Source organism: Perissodus microlepis, chromosome 13 (assembly GCF_051167445.1).
Source record: "Perissodus microlepis isolate ML-2025 ecotype Zambia chromosome 13, ASM5116744v1, whole genome shotgun sequence".
NCBI classification, from domain to species: domain Eukaryota; kingdom Metazoa; phylum Chordata; class Actinopteri; order Cichliformes; family Cichlidae; genus Perissodus; species Perissodus microlepis.
Genome location: NC_140473.1, coordinates 32,767,851 through 32,784,043, shown reverse-complemented (window position 1 = coordinate 32,784,043; position 16,193 = coordinate 32,767,851). Strand labels below are relative to the sequence as shown.

General features: G+C 45.0%; 2 protein-coding genes across 4 annotated transcripts; one reads left to right on the top strand and one right to left on the bottom strand.

Moving 5' to 3' along the window:
• Window positions 1-1,249: 1,249 nt before the first annotated feature.
• On the bottom strand, window positions 1,250-13,894 carry lrrc73 (leucine rich repeat containing 73). 3 transcript variants are annotated; one of them, XM_084948301.1, is made up of 7 exons: window positions 13,513-13,894; window positions 5,864-6,164; window positions 5,627-5,787; window positions 4,874-4,996; window positions 4,695-4,795; window positions 3,557-3,803; window positions 1,250-1,617 (listed from the first exon to the last, which is right to left on the bottom strand). In XM_084948301.1, exons 1-7 carry the CDS (start codon window positions 13,610-13,612, stop codon window positions 1,547-1,549), a joined length of 1,104 nt encoding a protein of 367 aa, XP_084804427.1. In that variant the 5' UTR covers window positions 13,613-13,894; the 3' UTR covers window positions 1,250-1,546. The 3 variants fall into 3 exon arrangements, with proteins under 3 accessions (XP_084804427.1, XP_084804429.1, XP_084804428.1); XM_084948303.1 differs by lacking the exon at window positions 13,513-13,894 and adding an exon at window positions 8,734-8,931; XM_084948302.1 differs by lacking the exon at window positions 13,513-13,894 and adding an exon at window positions 8,247-8,620.
• Window positions 12,182-16,162, top strand: mea1 (male-enhanced antigen 1). Its single transcript, XM_084948304.1, has 4 exons — window positions 12,182-12,288; window positions 14,751-15,116; window positions 15,188-15,296; window positions 15,367-16,162. Exons 2-4 carry the CDS (start codon window positions 14,763-14,765, stop codon window positions 15,561-15,563), a joined length of 660 nt encoding a protein of 219 aa, XP_084804430.1. The 5' UTR covers window positions 12,182-12,288; window positions 14,751-14,762; the 3' UTR covers window positions 15,564-16,162.
• Window positions 16,163-16,193: the final 31 nt, after the last annotated feature.

Sequence of the window (16,193 nt, the reverse complement as noted above, 5' to 3'; positions counted from 1 at the left end):
GTAGCCACTGACGTGTCTTCAGGTTTAACGCTGTCTTTTCAGGCTTTTCTTAGGCAGTCATGTTGCCATGGTAACACAGGAAGGTCATTACAGTGAAGTAAAATTAAAAACCAGGGGTGGTAAAAACCATTACCATTAGAAAAAAGGAAAAACTCTTACATCCATCCATTACTTTCCACAGCCCTTCGCTACCTGCAATAGGCTCCACATGGGTGGAGCCTGTTGCAGGTAGCGAAGGTATCGAAGGGAGGGAGGCGGGTACGGGTTAACACAGAGAGACAGACAACCATTCACGTTTATGTCCAATTTAGAATCATGGTTAAAATAAGCCCACTAGCTGCATGTGTTTGGGAGGAGAAGCACCCACCTACTCCACACAGAAAACAGAGAGTCGAGGTCTTCTTGCTGTGAGGCAACAGTGCTAACCACCTCGCCACTGTGCGGCCCTAACCTCCATAATGACAGTCGTCACGTCCTGTTGCTGCGTGCTGCTGCTGCTCTATGGCGTCTGCAGGTCTGAGCGAACCTTCACAAAGTGTTTGAGCATCTTTATCCTTCGACCGATAAAACTGAGACCAGCCAGGAAACTTACCAACACTCAGACAAAGATAAAGACTCATCAAGACCTCCTGCAGAACCACACCATACTCTCACACATTACAGTTGTTGTCACATTTATTAAATAATCATGTGACTGCATCTGATTAAAATATTTGAAACTAACTGCAAGGTTTCATCAGTTCGTTTCTATGACTTTTGAAAACTCTTCCTCCTTCCATCTTTCGTCACCTGTGAAACTGAATTCATCAAACAGTGAAGTTTTGCGCTTCCTGGCACAGATTCACTTTGTGTGTTTACTGATATTTGAAAAATTTCATTTAAATGATCCAAAACTTTAAAGCAGTAGCTCTGTTTGTCAAGACTGGTAACGGGACTGTAGCTTTTTTGCCATGTGCGATGAACGACGGGGATGAGGCAAAGGGATGTGAAGAGTGTGGAGGCGGGACCACGAGGTTGATTTCAGTGCCGGATTTGTTCAGCGAGTTTCCTCAAAGCATCAACGGGAAGCGTCACTGGGCTGACGAAAGACCGACTCACTTTCTGTTTTACGGATGAAACCGCTCGTCCCACTGGCCCGCTCGCTAAACGGAGATCGGTTTAAGGGCCACCTTTAAACGCCAAACATGGGAGCAAGTTTCAGACAAACTTGTTCAGTGTGTTTAAGTGTGTGCTGGCAGCAATCAGAGTCTTTGTTTTTACGAAGCTGTAAACAGTTTTATTATTGTGACATCAGAACCAATCAACAGAGCCAAAGGTACATTCATTAGAAGCAGAACAAACACCTGTGTGGAGGTCACGTGACGTGTTTGAGTTCTCTGCTCGTCTGTGTTCAGGTGCTACATCGAACCATGCGGGGCGTGTGATTGAGTGCAAGCCATCAGGTGATCTGACAACCACAGAAGTGCAGTGCAGAAGAAAAAAAACCCATTCAAACCGAAAAAAGTGACGGCAGCCTGACTGGAAGTGGGTATGTTTGTGGGAGGGGTCACATCTCAGTCTCAGCCAATAAGCTCTCACCTAGACCTGACGTCAGCAAAACCGCCTGGGTGCTGGAGTCTGTGGGGTCAAAGAATAAGACATTGAGAACTTCACGCCATAGTTCAGCACGGTTTCTCTAACCAGGACCAGCAGCTCACACCACAGCCTCCGTGCCCTTTCCAGATCACACGTTTAGATTGATTTACTTCCACTGGATCAATAAAAGTCGGTTCAAAGACTCCAGAAAAAGTCCAGGAATAAGCACAATTAGGTGGAAGTCCATTAATTCCTCTGTTTATACTGAACTGAGCTACAGGGCAACAATGAACTGTTCCTTTAAGAAAACCAACCTAAAATCTGATGTAGAAAAGGTTTAAATATGTACGATCAATCATTTGAAGCCTCGGTCACAGCGGCAGTAAGATCAATCAGTTTGTCTCAACATTTGAGAGAAAAAGACAAAAACACCTCGTTCATCTAACGACACAGTGTAGAGCGGGGGTGTCCAATTCCAGGCTTCGAGGGCCAGTGTCCTGCAGGATTTAGACGTCACCCTGGGTCTGCACACCTGAAATGATGACTTCATTACCAGGCCTCTGGAGAACTACAAGACATGTTGAGGAGGTCATTTAGCCATTTAAATAGGCTGACACATCTAAAACCTGCAGGACACTGGCCCTCGAGGCCTGGAGTTGGACACCCCTGGTGTACAGAGGCTGTTAGATTAGGTTTGTGTGCAGATTTTCTCTCCATTTGCCAAATTTGTGGCACATTCAAATAAAATGAAGCTGCTGAACTTGCTGAGACCTGACCTGGGATCAGGACAAGCTCACACTGCTGTTATGGATCACAGAGGAACCACAAAAGAACAGAAAATCTTAAAAGGGATATTAATTAATATTGATTAAATATCCATTATTGTAAAACCAAGTGGGACTAGATATGTAGCAGGTTACCCAGATTAACACTTTGTCCACAATTATACAAAATACAAACCTCCTACTGTCACCAAGGACACCTAAACACCACACAAAGGATGGCACCAGGTCTATACTCAGTATAGTGGGACAAAACCAGATCTATACCTGGCTAATTGGGACACTGGTTGATAGTGGGTAATGTTGGATAGAACCAAGTCTGTAGAGGGTATTGTGGGACACAACCAAATCTAAACTGAATAAAGTGGGCAAAACCAGGTCTATAGAGATGAATTTTCAACAGAATCAAGTCTATACTCAATGGGACAGAATCAGGTTTATATTTTTAAAATGAAAAAACACACAAACAGTGTAAAGTGACACAAAACTAGTTCTATATTGGGTCATGTAGGAAGAAAATGGTCTTGGTAAAGTAAATTATTGAGTAAAGTACAAAAGAGCCAAGTCTACACTGAATGAACTAGAACCAGGTCCATACAAGGTAAAGTGGGACAAAACAGATCTACAAAGAGGAAAAAACAGGTTCAAATTGAGTAAAGTGGGACAGAACCAGGTTTATTTTTGGTAAATAATTGAAGAACCACGTCTATAGTGTGTTGAGTAGCACATAGTCATGTCTGTATAAGCTAAAGTGGGAGAATTGGCTCTGTACTGAGTAAAGTAAACCTTTGACTATAGTGGATAAACTGCGACAGAACCAGATTTACATTTCGTAAAGTAGGAAAGAACCGTGTTTATAGAGATTAAAGTTTCGAAGAACTGGTTCTGTACAGATTACAGTAACAGAGAATCAGGTGTTTTTTGGGGAAAGTGGAACAGAACTGGGTTTCTAGTGGGTAAAGTGGGACAGAATCAGATCTATACAAGGCAAAGTGGGATAGAAAAGGATATATAATAGATTAAAGTGGAAAAGAGAAGTCTATACTAGGGGAAGGGGGCAATATTGCTCTTGCCAGTAAAATAACCTGGCAAATAATCCCAGTTTGCTGTGTCTGTATTGGTTTTGTGCAGTTTGAGGGAGAGACAGTCTGAGCAGGGACACTCTGTAACTGAGGACAAGGTGAATATTCAGCCCTTACTGCTGTGGGGTAGCCAGGCGGGAAGCTGGTACTTGTCTCTGATTGGGTGATACTTGTCTCTGATTTGCTGGAAAGCAGTGATGGAGGCAGGATCTGATACCAGAGGCAAGGCCTCTCTGTCATCGTCATCCTCCCCCTCAGACAGCAGGTCACAGATCTGCTGCTGGAGCTCCGGACTAATGTCGTTCTCAGCCAGAACCAGGACCCGCAGGCTGGTCGGGTAGTTCTCCACCATGTCCAGGAATACCTGCACACAGGTGAGACCACCACATTATAAATCTCTTAGGAAGTGCAGCATGACTTCAAAATAAAACTGTATAAAATGTTTAACGTGACAGGGAGGACAGTGAACCTGACCCCACTCGGTCGTGACTGCAGCTTTTCAGTTTAAAACCATCTTTACAGTCAGGTGTGCTCCTTTGTGTTTACAGTACTGGGACACACCAATCGCATGTGCATGCCTCTTATCCACATGTGTGGCTGAGTTGTTGCTGGACCACACAGCCAGTTTACATACATCAGTGAGAAATGCAGTTTAGCGAGGACTGAGTATTAATTACATTCTCCTGGATTTTACTCCCTGACCTTGACAAAAACAAACAAACAAACAAACAAACAAACAAACAAAAACATTCAGAGCATTTTGAAGCTCAAGAGAGAACAGGTGATCTACCTCCACCTCCAACCACTTCAGAGCTTCTAGATGTTCACTGTGTTTTTATTTATGTTATTGTCTCTGTTTATCCAGCAGTTTCACAGGCCACACACTCAGGCATTTATTGTGAAAGTAGTTGAAACAGGAAACACAGCGCTAACGAGGCCACAATGCTGCCATATCACTTCCCCCTGGTGGACAAACAAGTGAACTGAAAACTGAGTCCAAACTCAGGGTCTGGGAACAGTTTTTTGCAGGGACACAGCGCCACCACCAGGTCAGACTAAACATCACTGCAGGATGGTGGCTTTGTTCTCAGAGCGGAGGAGAAACCCTGACGGTGTGAATAAAACCAGACTGAATGATTTCCAACAGACGCTCATCTCTTCTCTGAAAACTGCATTCTAGTTGTATTTAAAGAGCTGCTCTCTGCTGATGAGAACTGGAGAAAAAGAAGAGAATGGAGCACTGTGATTGGTCGACCTGTGCTGACTGGTTGGTCAGTCCGGTTCCCTCCAGGTCCAGAACCTCCAGAGTCCTGCTGGATGCCACGGCAACTGCCAGCATCCCTGCAATCTGATCACCTGGAAACAGAGCGAGAGCGTCAAACAATAATGACATCACGCTGTTATGACATCATGTTATCATGACACATGTGTTACCGAGTGGGTTGTAGTCCAGGTTGAGCACGCGGAGCTGCGAGCTGTGCGCCACAGCAATGGAGAGTCGAGCCCAGCCTTTGGAGCTGATTCCTGGGTTAGCACTGAGAGTGAGCTCCCTGAGCCCTACCACACACACACACAGTGAAGAGTTAAAACTCCCAGAATGCTTTGCTGCGTGGTGGTCTGAGCAGAGCCATTCAGGTCACCCATCCATCTATTTGCTTCCGCTTGTCCTTTTCAGGGTCGCGGGGGACGCTGGAGCCTATCCCAGCTGTCATAGGGTGAGAGGCAGGGTACACCCTGGACAGGTCGCCAGTCTGTTGCAGGACTAACACACAGAGACAGACAACCATTCGCACTCACATTCACCCCCCCATTCACACCTACGGGCAATTCAGTGTTTCCAGTTAACCTAACCCCACTAACTGCATGACTTTGGACTGTGGGAGGAAGCTGGAGTACCGGGGGAGAACATGCAAACTCCACACAGAAAGGTGGAATGAACTCAGGACCTTCTTGCTGTGAGGCAACAGTGCTAACCACCGTGCCACTGCGCCGCCCGCAAATTCAGGTCATGTGAGCCTGAAATAGCAAGGGTGCCTGAGGGGGATAACCCTCAGGGACCCTTGCTATTTCAGGCTTCCTCAAATCGGGAGTTTTTTTAATGAGCTTCTGTCTGTGAGAGTTGGACCAGGTTCAGGGTCACACCTGAGAGACCTGGCTCACCTGTGGTGGGAGGGCAGAAGGTGTTACCTGACTTTGCGCCGTCTGGCGGCAGCATCCCGCAGATCAGACCCAGTGCCTCGTCTCCCAGCATGCAGTCACCAAGATCCAGGCACACCAGTGAAGGGTGGGTGGACAGGGCGGGGTTCAGGGTCACTAAGCCGGCGTCCAACAGTGGGCTGCCATGAAGGCTGGAGGGGTGGAGTTAGAGACTTACAAACCATTCACAGTTAGATTAGTGGCCAATCAGCTTTAAGTTCTACTCACAACAGGGTCTGTAGGGAGCGGTTAGTCTTCAGGGCGTCAGCCAGGTGCCGCGTCCGGCCAATACTGGAGACAACGCCCAGGTTAAGGTTCAGCTGAGCAAGCGAGCGCGACTCAGCAACGCTGCGGCAGACACGCCCAAAGTCGCGATCTGAGAGCTGGCAGCCACGCACAGACAGCAGGCGCACGCCATCCTCCTTCAGACTCTCGCAGATGTCCTGAACTTCAGCCGCCGACAGCATCTCGCCTGTGATCTGGATAGAGGCAGGCAGCATTGCGGACGCCACTGGGAGCACTGGGACACCTACACAGGAAAACGAACACTGAAACAAAAGTGTTTTCTCACCTGGTGAGACATGGGTACTGCACCAAAGTCTGCTATTGGCTAGTTTTTGGATCAGAGTTAACCCAAGTTTTCTGAACGGGACTGGGAGCCACCATTACACCTGAACAGGTGACAAAGAAACACAGATCTGACTTGAATTATTTGACTACAACTAGTTTTTCAGCGTCACTCTGAGACAGGATATTTCTAACTTTAGAGATGTTGCACAAATGGAAGAAAGCAGTCTTATATATTTGTTTAATATGTGCGTTGAAGGACATGTCCTGGTCAAACATGACTCCAAGGTTCCTCACAGTGTTACTGGAGGCCAAGGTAATGCCATCCAGAGTAAGAATCTGCTTAGATACCATATTTCTAAGATTTTCAGGGCCGAGTACAATAACCTCAGTTTGATCTGAATTAAGAAGCAGAAAGTTAGCGGCCATCCAGGTCTTTATGTCTTTAAGACATTCCTGCAGTTTAACTCATTGGTGTGTGTTATCTGGCTTCATGGACAGATAGAGCTGGGTGTCATCTGCATAGCAGTGTAAATGTATGCTATGTCTTCTGATGATGCTGCCTAAGGGAAGCATGTATAATGTAAACAGAATTGGTCCTAGCACTGAACCCTGTGGAACTCCATAATTAACCTCAGTGTGTGAAGAGGACTCTCCATTTACATGCACAAATTGGAGTCTATTAGATAGATATGATACAAACCACTGCAGTGCAGTACCTGTAATACCTACAGCATGTTCTAATCGCTCTAATAGGATATTATGGTCGACAGTAGTGGTGTGCGGATCGACACTGATGTACTGATTCTTCTGATAACAGACATTTATGCTCTAGAATCGATTCTCCTATTAAAATATTGATATTTTAGTCAGTCTGCCCCAGGGCAGCTGTGGCTACAACTGTAGCCTCCACCAGTGTATGAATGTGAGAGTGAATGAATAGTGGAATTGTACAGCGCTTTGAGGGCCCTGAAAAGCGCTATATAAATGCAATCCATTATTATTATTATTATTATTTAGTAATTTTGAAAAAAAATTAGAGTTTATCATTAACAGGAACACAGTAAAAAGCAACAACATTATTGGGATTGTCTAAATGATTGGTAAGAACTACTTCCTCTTCTGCCTTTCATAGCGTTATGTGAACTGCGTCACGGCTCACGTGTGCTCGCTCAGTTGATAATCGTAAGCAGAGTCACTTTTGTGGAGCTACAAACAAGCAAGATGAGGTTTGTGACACACGTGGCAGCATCACAAACCTTGTCAGACACAAATAAAAGTAAATTATAACACAGAATGATGATCTGTTTATGATGCGGTGAACTGAAAAGGAGGAGAGAGACAGGTGCTGCTAGGTTGGAGTTATCCAGGTACAGAGGGAGAAACTCTGGAGCTGACGTACGCCTGGGTTTAGGGTTTTCTGTCTGCGCTTCAATGACGGGAATCCACCGCATCTGAAAACTATTTGTAGAGCACTGAAAGTGGATTATACAGGCTAATCGTTAAAATACAAAATATTTCATTCATGAGACAGATATTAACTGTAAACTGTTTCTCAGCTGTATTTTCAGTCACTTTTGTTTTTCATTGTTAGATGAATATTTTATAATGTCGTATCGACTTTTCAGGGTTTTTAACTTCTTATCATTCTTCATAATTAAACGATAACAGCAGGAAGTCTGATTCTTGTATTTATTTTGAATGTAAAATTGGAAACTTTTTATGTCCCAAACGTGTCGGGATCTGGTCGGTAACTTGGTGGTATCGCTCATCATGGAGCGCTGCGCTGAGGCCGAGCAGGACCAGCTCAGGTGAGTCCACCTGACTGGCACTCACGAATCTTTGAGCTCAAAGAGAAGAACGGACAGGTATCAGGTGACAGCTTAGATCACGTGACTCCTCGATGACTCCCTGATAAAGCTCCTAAACGAGAGCTGGAAGTAACTGAGTACTTTTACTCGACTAAAGCAGGATTCTGAAGTTAAATTTCCACACGAGGCAGTGACCGATCAGCTGATCGGTATCGATGAGGTAACCAATTAACCTGATAGATGATCGATCAGCTCACGCGGGGAGGTTCGGGGCTGTCACGCGCTGATGTCATTATTTGCCGATCTCGCCGCAGGCCACGCGCGGGTTCCGATCCAGAGCGGCGGACATCAGAGCCGATCGATCCGGCATCGATGGATTAGATCAGCTGGAGCGCGTGTGGCAGCGGGTCTGTCCGTCGGTCCGCGAGCTCCGCCAGTCCCGGTGTGATTCTGCAGGTGACCGTTACTATGACACCCAGAGAGCTCGCAGAGGACAGAGGACTCACTCCGAGCGCGTCACCGGGACCGGAAGCAGCGGTCACCATGGCAACAAGGCTAATGACAAAACAACAGCCTTTGACAGGAAACGTTCATGAGCTCAGCGTGAATTTCTAATGAAGCAGTAAACACAGTAATACACGGACTCTATTCAAACTAAAGTCTGGGGTTCTCTGTGACGTCAAAGAGAGACTTCAAATCCTGCTTGGAGCGAATCCTCACCCAAAATACACGAGCTTCACGACTGTGACGTCACTTCTCGCCAAGCCTCGTTTTAACCTTCTGTGATTGGCGTCGTCATGGAAACGGACACTCCTCTGATCATTGATTCTACTTACTGATTAATTATCAATGATCGATCGGCAGATTTTCACGATACAAACGAAGCCAATAAAATTGAGCCGATCAGCTATTACAGCTTCCGGTGCTGACTTTCACAATAAAAGCGGAAAATTTCACGCTCTGGCGTCTTTCACCTGCACGAGCAAGGAGATATTTATAGCGTGACGTCAGCTGCCTTACTGCTTCCTGTTTATTGATGGAGTTGAATCTGTCACAGCTTCACCTTCAGTTTTATTGTGAATAAACAACAAGCCTAAGGTAGAGGGGTGATGATGTCATCGCTCGACAGGTGAGAGCTGCCGCCACAGCTGGGCCGGTCTCCAATCACAGAGCCCAACCTCCGGTCTGCTGGTGTCTGCAGCTCCGGGTGATGACGTCACTCACCTGCTCCGATACCCTGTGTACCATACCCGTGTCAAAAACACGGAAATCCTGTGCGTGGGAGTTAGATAACTGAATGGGAATTCTGTTGACATCCGAGTCACATAGAAGGAGGAATTCCGTCCTCCAGTCTGTTTGAGATCAGCATGAGTATTCGGCACAGTTACACCCGTGATTATAAGGATGATTATTTACGACAGATCTGTTTACATAATGAGATTTATTTTCCACACAGAGTTATGCAGTACTCCCCCCCAACCTTTATTTAAAGATTAGTACAATACAAAGTAGAATTAAACAGTATTACATTAAAGGTGTTGTACTTACAGAAATTGTAAACGACAAACAAACAACATTATTTCGAACCTACAATACACTTACACTAGAGGGAGAAGTTTTAACTGATTAAGCCAAGAAGTGAAGCGATCGAAGGATCTTGATTTTTTTCGCATACAACCATAGCAATACTACTGCACGCAAATTTAGCTTTTGTTCACTTCCAGTCAAAGTGGCACACCGCTATATACTGCCCCCTTGTGGTCATCCTGCAAACAACGTGGCATGAGAAGCTACGTGTTGCTTCTGCATGCCAGAGAAAGAGAGAGGAATTTCCCCTCTCTCCGTGTAATATATATAATACCCATTCACTGTGTGAAGCAGTGAGTAGGGATGGTACCCTGCTCAGGGGTACCTCAGTGGATTTGAACCCCCAACCTTCCGATCATGGGGCCAACATTCTACCTACTGAGCTAACCCAATACATAATGATGCAACGAGAATCCTTTGTAGGATACCTAGAGGGGGTAGTGCCAGTCAGATGTTTGCAGCTGTGGGTTGTTTGGACTTTTAAAGGACTTTTAAGAAAGTTAATGTTCAATTTTAGAGTACGACTGGATGGCTGTTCATCATTTGGGCACTCACAGATCCGACAGTGATGAGCCTCTCTAAGAGGAACTTGACCCCCCCAATGTTCAGCACAAAGTTACGCCGATGATTACGATGGATGACCGTATCCATAATAAGGCTGGTAAATGTGAAATGGGGCAAGGATGGCCTACTGAATACGTTTTTGAATATAAATCAGAATCAGAATCGTGTTTATTGGCCAAGTATATGTGCAGACACATACAAGGAATTTGGTTCCGGTAGATGGTGGCTCTCAAGCACAGCAATGTAAATCACACACACACACACACACACACACACACACACGTGTCTATATATACATTACACATGCATACACATACATACACAAAGCTGTGTAAACCAACTATAAATAACTAATCTAAACTTATATACATAAAATACAGAAATGAAATGAGGTGGAATGAATACTACAGAATGTACATAAGGTGCAGTTGCAGTCTGGCAGTGGGAGCAGTGTGACAGGTCAACTGTTTAGAAGGGAGATGGCGAGGGGAAAGAAACTGAATAAAATTGTAAAAACCCAAACGTAATAAGAAGTCAGTGATGTGTCCGTCATTCCCTGGGATTTTGCAGATACTGTCTTTGATTGTTCCAGGGATAATTCCTGATCACATGACTCTTTTTGATGTTTTTCAATAGTTGAAGCGGGGGCAGGTTATAGCTGTCGGCTTTTTAGAGTATAGCTGTTGATTTGTTGAAACCAAACAATGAAACTGTTTGGTTTTCCTTCACATCCATTCTGAGATCCTGATAAACATGATGTCATTCAGATTGACGATGTCCGTCTGAATGACATCATGTTCACAGATACCAACTATTTCTTTTATCATTTTATTTTGTTAAGTCTCTTTTCATTGGCTCATTTCTTCCATCTCTTAATCGACATTGGGTTTATTCCCCGTGCTTACCATAAACGTTTTCTTCATTTCTACACTAACTGCTAATAATAACAATTATTATTACAGTTCTACTCTCCTCCTAAAATGAGCTTTTTATTCAGAACGGTATCTGAAAAGTTCAAGTTTCCTCTTTGAATTCATAAAAATTATCGTGTTTGTGTGGCTGTTGTAATCATGCATGTTCCCAGTACAAAAATACCCTCCATAGATTCAGTCATTAAAATAATCCGATCAGCAATGAAGACTAAAGTTTGTTGAATGTATGAAAATGACTTTGTTCATATTAGGAGTGTGTCAAACCAACAAAATGTCCCTTTTTTATAATGACGTTGGCTCCATGTTTAAATGGTCTGATGTTGCTGACATCACTGAGTGATGAAGGCAGCCACGCCCTCACCTTCCTCCCTGACGTCATTCTGTGATTCGCCACGTCGGAGGTTTGACTCCTCCGAACGGCTATCCTGAGATACCCCAGAGCAAAGTGCTGTCCTACACCACTCCCCGGGCGCTAGATTGGTGGCTGCCCACTGCTTCACTGAGTGAATGGGTTAAATACAGAGAGTAATAATTATTACATTATTATGATCTTTTTACATTTGGGTGGCTTGGACTTTATTCTTCTCTGCAATATTCAGAAAATCCCAATGAAACTCTCAAACTTTCATCACCAAGCTCTTTTGGCGCTTTGACCTATAAACATAACTTTTCTCCACAAAGACTTTATTTTTGGAACAACTGTAACATTCTTTACAGGAATAAGGCTCTATTCTTCTTTATTATGGGTTTAATTTAATTTAATGTTTTATTTTTTCCCCTCCCTTTTAATCTGTGTCTCTATCGAGTTTGTTTAATTGTATGTACTCTTCCAGTGTCTCCTCCATGTGTTATGCTTGGTGTTATTATTCCCGTTGAAATAAAGCTGGAGGAAAAACAAACACTGTACATGTTTTTTAAAAAAACAAAACAAACTTTATTATGGAACAGCACACAGAAAACGTATACAACTTGAACAAAATTAACATAAGCCAGGGGGTGTAATATAAAAAGTTACATACATTCAAATAATTTAAGAGACTCTCATGTTTGGACGACCTCCACTACGTACTCTGACGTCAGCGCTGTTGCGTCCTAACGTACCCGGAAGTAATTGTGCGCAGTAGCGGCTGCAGCTAGCAGCGGCTAACAGTCCCAGCAGCTCCTCCGAGAGGACAGACGGAACGACAGACAGGTGAGGCTCACGTGCGACCGGCGTGTTTACGACTCTGACAAACAAAGAAAGAAACAGCTGGAGGCTTCATGACAGACACACCGCGTCTGAGTCACTGTTAGCTGCTCCAGCTGTTTCATCTTCCTCTCTCTCTCTCTCTGTGTGTGTGTGTGTCTGGCGGCAGCAGCAGCAGGTAGTGTCGGTCACAGGTGACGCCTCGCGGGTCTCTGAGCCCAGTGTATACCCGGTTAGCCTTCAGATGCTAACATAGTAATTGGGATACTCCAAATACTCTGAGTACTGCAGAGCAACTACTTTGATTAGTTTAAGTAAAACAGTAAAAGACTCGGATTACCTGACTAAAGGTAATTCGATTACGCTTCAGTTACAGATTACTGAGCTGAACTCAGTAGCTTTGCTAGAATGCTAGTTCTATCTTCAGAGTTGAGGTTGATAAGATAACCTTTATTAGTCCCACACGTAGGAAATTTGTTTTGTTACAGCAGAAAGTGGACAGTGCAAAGTTACATAGCAAAATTAGAAAAAAACCCACTGGAATAAGATAAGAATAAGATACTGTACACAATAGAATAAAACAGAATACAAATGTTGAGTATAATACAACGATGCCAGAAACTGAAGTGGGTCCAGTGATGAGCTCACCAGGCGCCGAAGCTGAGCCAGGACCAACCGCTCCAGGGTCTTCATCAGGTGTGATGTCAGAGCCACCGGCCTGTAGCTGTTGAGGTCCTTGGGCGTGAAGTCTTTGGCACTGGTACAACACAGGAGGTTTCCAGAGCTGTGGGACTCTCCTCAGGCTCAGGTTGAAGAGGTGCTCCATCACCCCACACAGTTGTTATCAAAGGCATCTGCTGTGATGCTCACACCTTTGATAAAGTCTCAGCTTTGTTTTTATAGATATAAAAATATGGAAATGTACTGATGCATGATCAGAATTATAATATTTCTGGCTCTCGGAGGCGAAATTTCCCTGATTGAAATCGAATCGAATCGATTCTAGAAATCAGTGACGATACCCGGCCCTAGTGGAGAGTGTCACAGGCTGCATCCGCGTTGGCCAAAGGGGGGGCGCGGGGTTATCGCGATAACATGCGAGAATTCTCGGGACAGGTAGTACGGTCGCATGCTAACGGCTAACAGCTCAATGTCTCTCACAGTGACGTGCCCTGGGGTTACACCATCTGTCATTCACAAACACTGCCAGTCCCCCTCTTTTCCTCTTACCGCTCTCTATCGTCCTGTCCGCCCGCAGCAGCTGGAATCCCAGTAGCGTCACGCTCGTGTCCGGAGTAAGCGGTGTTAGCCAGGACTCCGTTAGCATCATGATGCTACATTGCCAGTGTCATGCCAGCACCACTGCGGGATGCAGCGCGAACAGCTGATCCCTACTGTAAACAAAGGATCCATGCGCTGGGTCCCCAAACACGGTTGAAAAAGGTGGAAAAAAAGAGAGAAAGACAACCAAGACTAGCACAAAACGGTAGTCCATGATTGCAGAATCTAATTGCTAAAACTTTAGTTACAAAAAGTTACGAGAAAGTAAAGAGGAGATAAGAAAGAAGCTCAGAATGAGCGGAGCTGCTGTAACAGGCTGCCACACACGGGGGGCGCCGGAAGTAAGGTTTGCAGGGGTCATCACACTGACCCCAAAGCAATTCATGCTAAAAATCTCGCTCTGTTAAGGACATATATAAATATGAAATAATAAAAATAAATAAAATGAGAAGGAAAAATGCTGCATTAATAATTCTGTTTCATCTGCACTTTAGCAGGTGCTAAAGTACTCTGATTACTACAGTGAGAGTACTCTGATTACTGTATGGTGGCAGGACAGTGGTTATCAGTGTGAAAACCAAAGACAATTCAACTTTGATAACAGATATATGATTAACTTGTTAATTTTAATGGCTAAATTTCATATTCACAAGTCCAAATGTTTAGGAAGACATCCCTCTTTTTATGTATTCTCCTTTGAACTTGTACAGTATCTTAATTCAGTTAAGAACTCCACTAACCCAAAAGCTATAAAAACTATTGGTGTTTTTGAAAAAATCAAGATCTTTCAATCACTTTATTCTTTGGCTTGATCAGTTACTTTCCCCCTAGCATATTTATATTGTAGGTTCTGAATATTGTTCTTTTCTTTGTTTGGCTATGGTATGCAATTTTTTTGTAAGTACACCATTAATGTGGTACTGTTTAATTCTATTTTGTATTGTACTGATGTTTAAATAAAGGTTTGAATGAAAAAAAAATTGGTTATCAGTGTGAAGGTTCTGAGCGCGCTCATACTGAAGGAGGCATTCGATTGGCTGTTTTCCTGAGAACTCGTTTCATTGGTTAGATGTTGTAAACACTCCCTGTCATGATCATGATTGCTAATTGTTAGCATCTGTGCGTGTGAGCAACATGATAATGTCACATTATGTTGGGCAGTCACATGACCTGTTACCTGTCATCAGGTGTGTCTGTGGATGGAAGTGTGCAGCTCTGCAATGGGACCAGAGCGCGTCTTACCGAGCTCCGAGGACGAGCTGGGAGAGGACGAGCGACCGACGGACGGAACGCTGCCGCCGGGTGCCATGTGGGGTGGGGGGGATGGGGAGGAGGAGGAGGAGGCAGTGGGGGAGATGGAGCTGGATGGCGAGGAGGAGGAAGACGAGGAAGATGGCAGTGGGGGAGGGTACTACTACCAGCCTCTGAACCAGGAGCCCGACGGTGTGAACGGTGGCGAACAGCCAGAGGATGACGAGGAGAAGCGGGGGGAGGAGACGGGGGAGGCGGCCTCCCACTCTGAGCAGCTGCAGCAGGTGCAGCAGCGGATAGAGGTGAGATCTGCCCCGCGACAGGTGAGCCACGCCTCCCCTGGCACTCAGCTTACCTGCACGTCTTTCCACAGGTGTTGGGGCTGCACCTCCCCGAAGCTCCGCCTCCTGACAGCGACGAGGAAGAGGACCCCGAAGGAGCAGCTTCTGAGAGGAGCCGCGCCTCCATCCCCATGGACGCAGGTGAGACACACCTGTGACACCTGTTCGGTGACTCAGAATAAACACTGACATCACTTCCTGTAACCCGCAGATCACGTCGAGCTGGTGAAGAGGACGATGGCGGCCGTGGCGCTGCCATCTTTGGGCGTGCCGCCGTGGGCACGGGAGATCTCCGACGACCAGTGGAAGGACATGGTGCGTGACACGCTGCAGAGCCGACAGAGCGCCGCCGCCCTGCGCAAACCTCCCCGGGCCCTGAACGCACCACAAGAACTACATCAACTCTGAACTCTGACTGTCCTTGAATGCACCACATAGACATCACCATCACCGCGGGACCCTGAACGCATCGCGACCATTCCTACAGATTAATGGACTGAGCACAGCACAACCACTTCAGGAGCCCCCAGGTGACATTGGACACCTGAGCTGAGCTCACCTGTAGCTCATTATGACCACTTCAGGGCCCAAAGATAAATACAGTGCTTTGTCCATAAAGATTCCAGGTGATCAATATGGTAATTATGAATAATCAATTAAGTTTCAGTGAGTGATTGTTCTGGTGTTTGTTTATCACTGGATAAAAAATCGGATATGTAACTGACAATATCGTTTTCTAACTTTAAAATCATACAGATATATAAATCAGTTATTGATCGGATCTGCTGATTGGTGGTAAAATATCAGTTATTGATCACTGTTTGATAACTCATGCCTGACTTATTTTGCACCTGTGTGAAAACACCTTCCTATCTTTCCCTTTCCAAATAAAAGCGTCACACCGGCGCACAGTGTAAATGTAGTTTCACTGGAATATTTTTTTTCTTGTCTCTGTGACGAGTTTTTAAACTGAAGTGGAAGATCAAATAAAGTCCAACTTCAATGTTTGCATCAGTGTTTTATTGTGAAAAAGCATCG

What these genes read in the sequence shown, in the direction of transcription:
- lrrc73 (XM_084948301.1), bottom strand. Translation starts at nt 13,612, where the DNA reads ATGATGCTAACGGAGTCCTGGCTAACACCGCTTACTCCGGACACGAGC. An exon ending in CGCTCCCTACAGACCCTGTT is followed by an intron (nt 5,788 to 5,863) that starts GTGAGTAGAACT and finishes CCACCCCTCCAG; the next exon opens with CCTTCATGGCAGCCCACTGT. An exon ending in TGACCAACCAGTCAGCACAG is followed by an intron (nt 3,804 to 4,694) that starts GTCGACCAATCA and finishes ACCTGTGTGCAG; the next exon opens with GTATTCCTGGACATGGTGGA.
- mea1 (XM_084948304.1), top strand. Translation starts at nt 14,763, where the DNA reads ATGGAAGTGTGCAGCTCTGCAATGGGACCAGAGCGCGTCTTACCGAGC. An exon ending in AGGTGCAGCAGCGGATAGAG is followed by an intron (nt 15,117 to 15,187) that starts GTGAGATCTGCC and finishes GTCTTTCCACAG; the next exon opens with GTGTTGGGGCTGCACCTCCC. An exon ending in CTCCATCCCCATGGACGCAG is followed by an intron (nt 15,297 to 15,366) that starts GTGAGACACACC and finishes TGTAACCCGCAG; the next exon opens with ATCACGTCGAGCTGGTGAAG.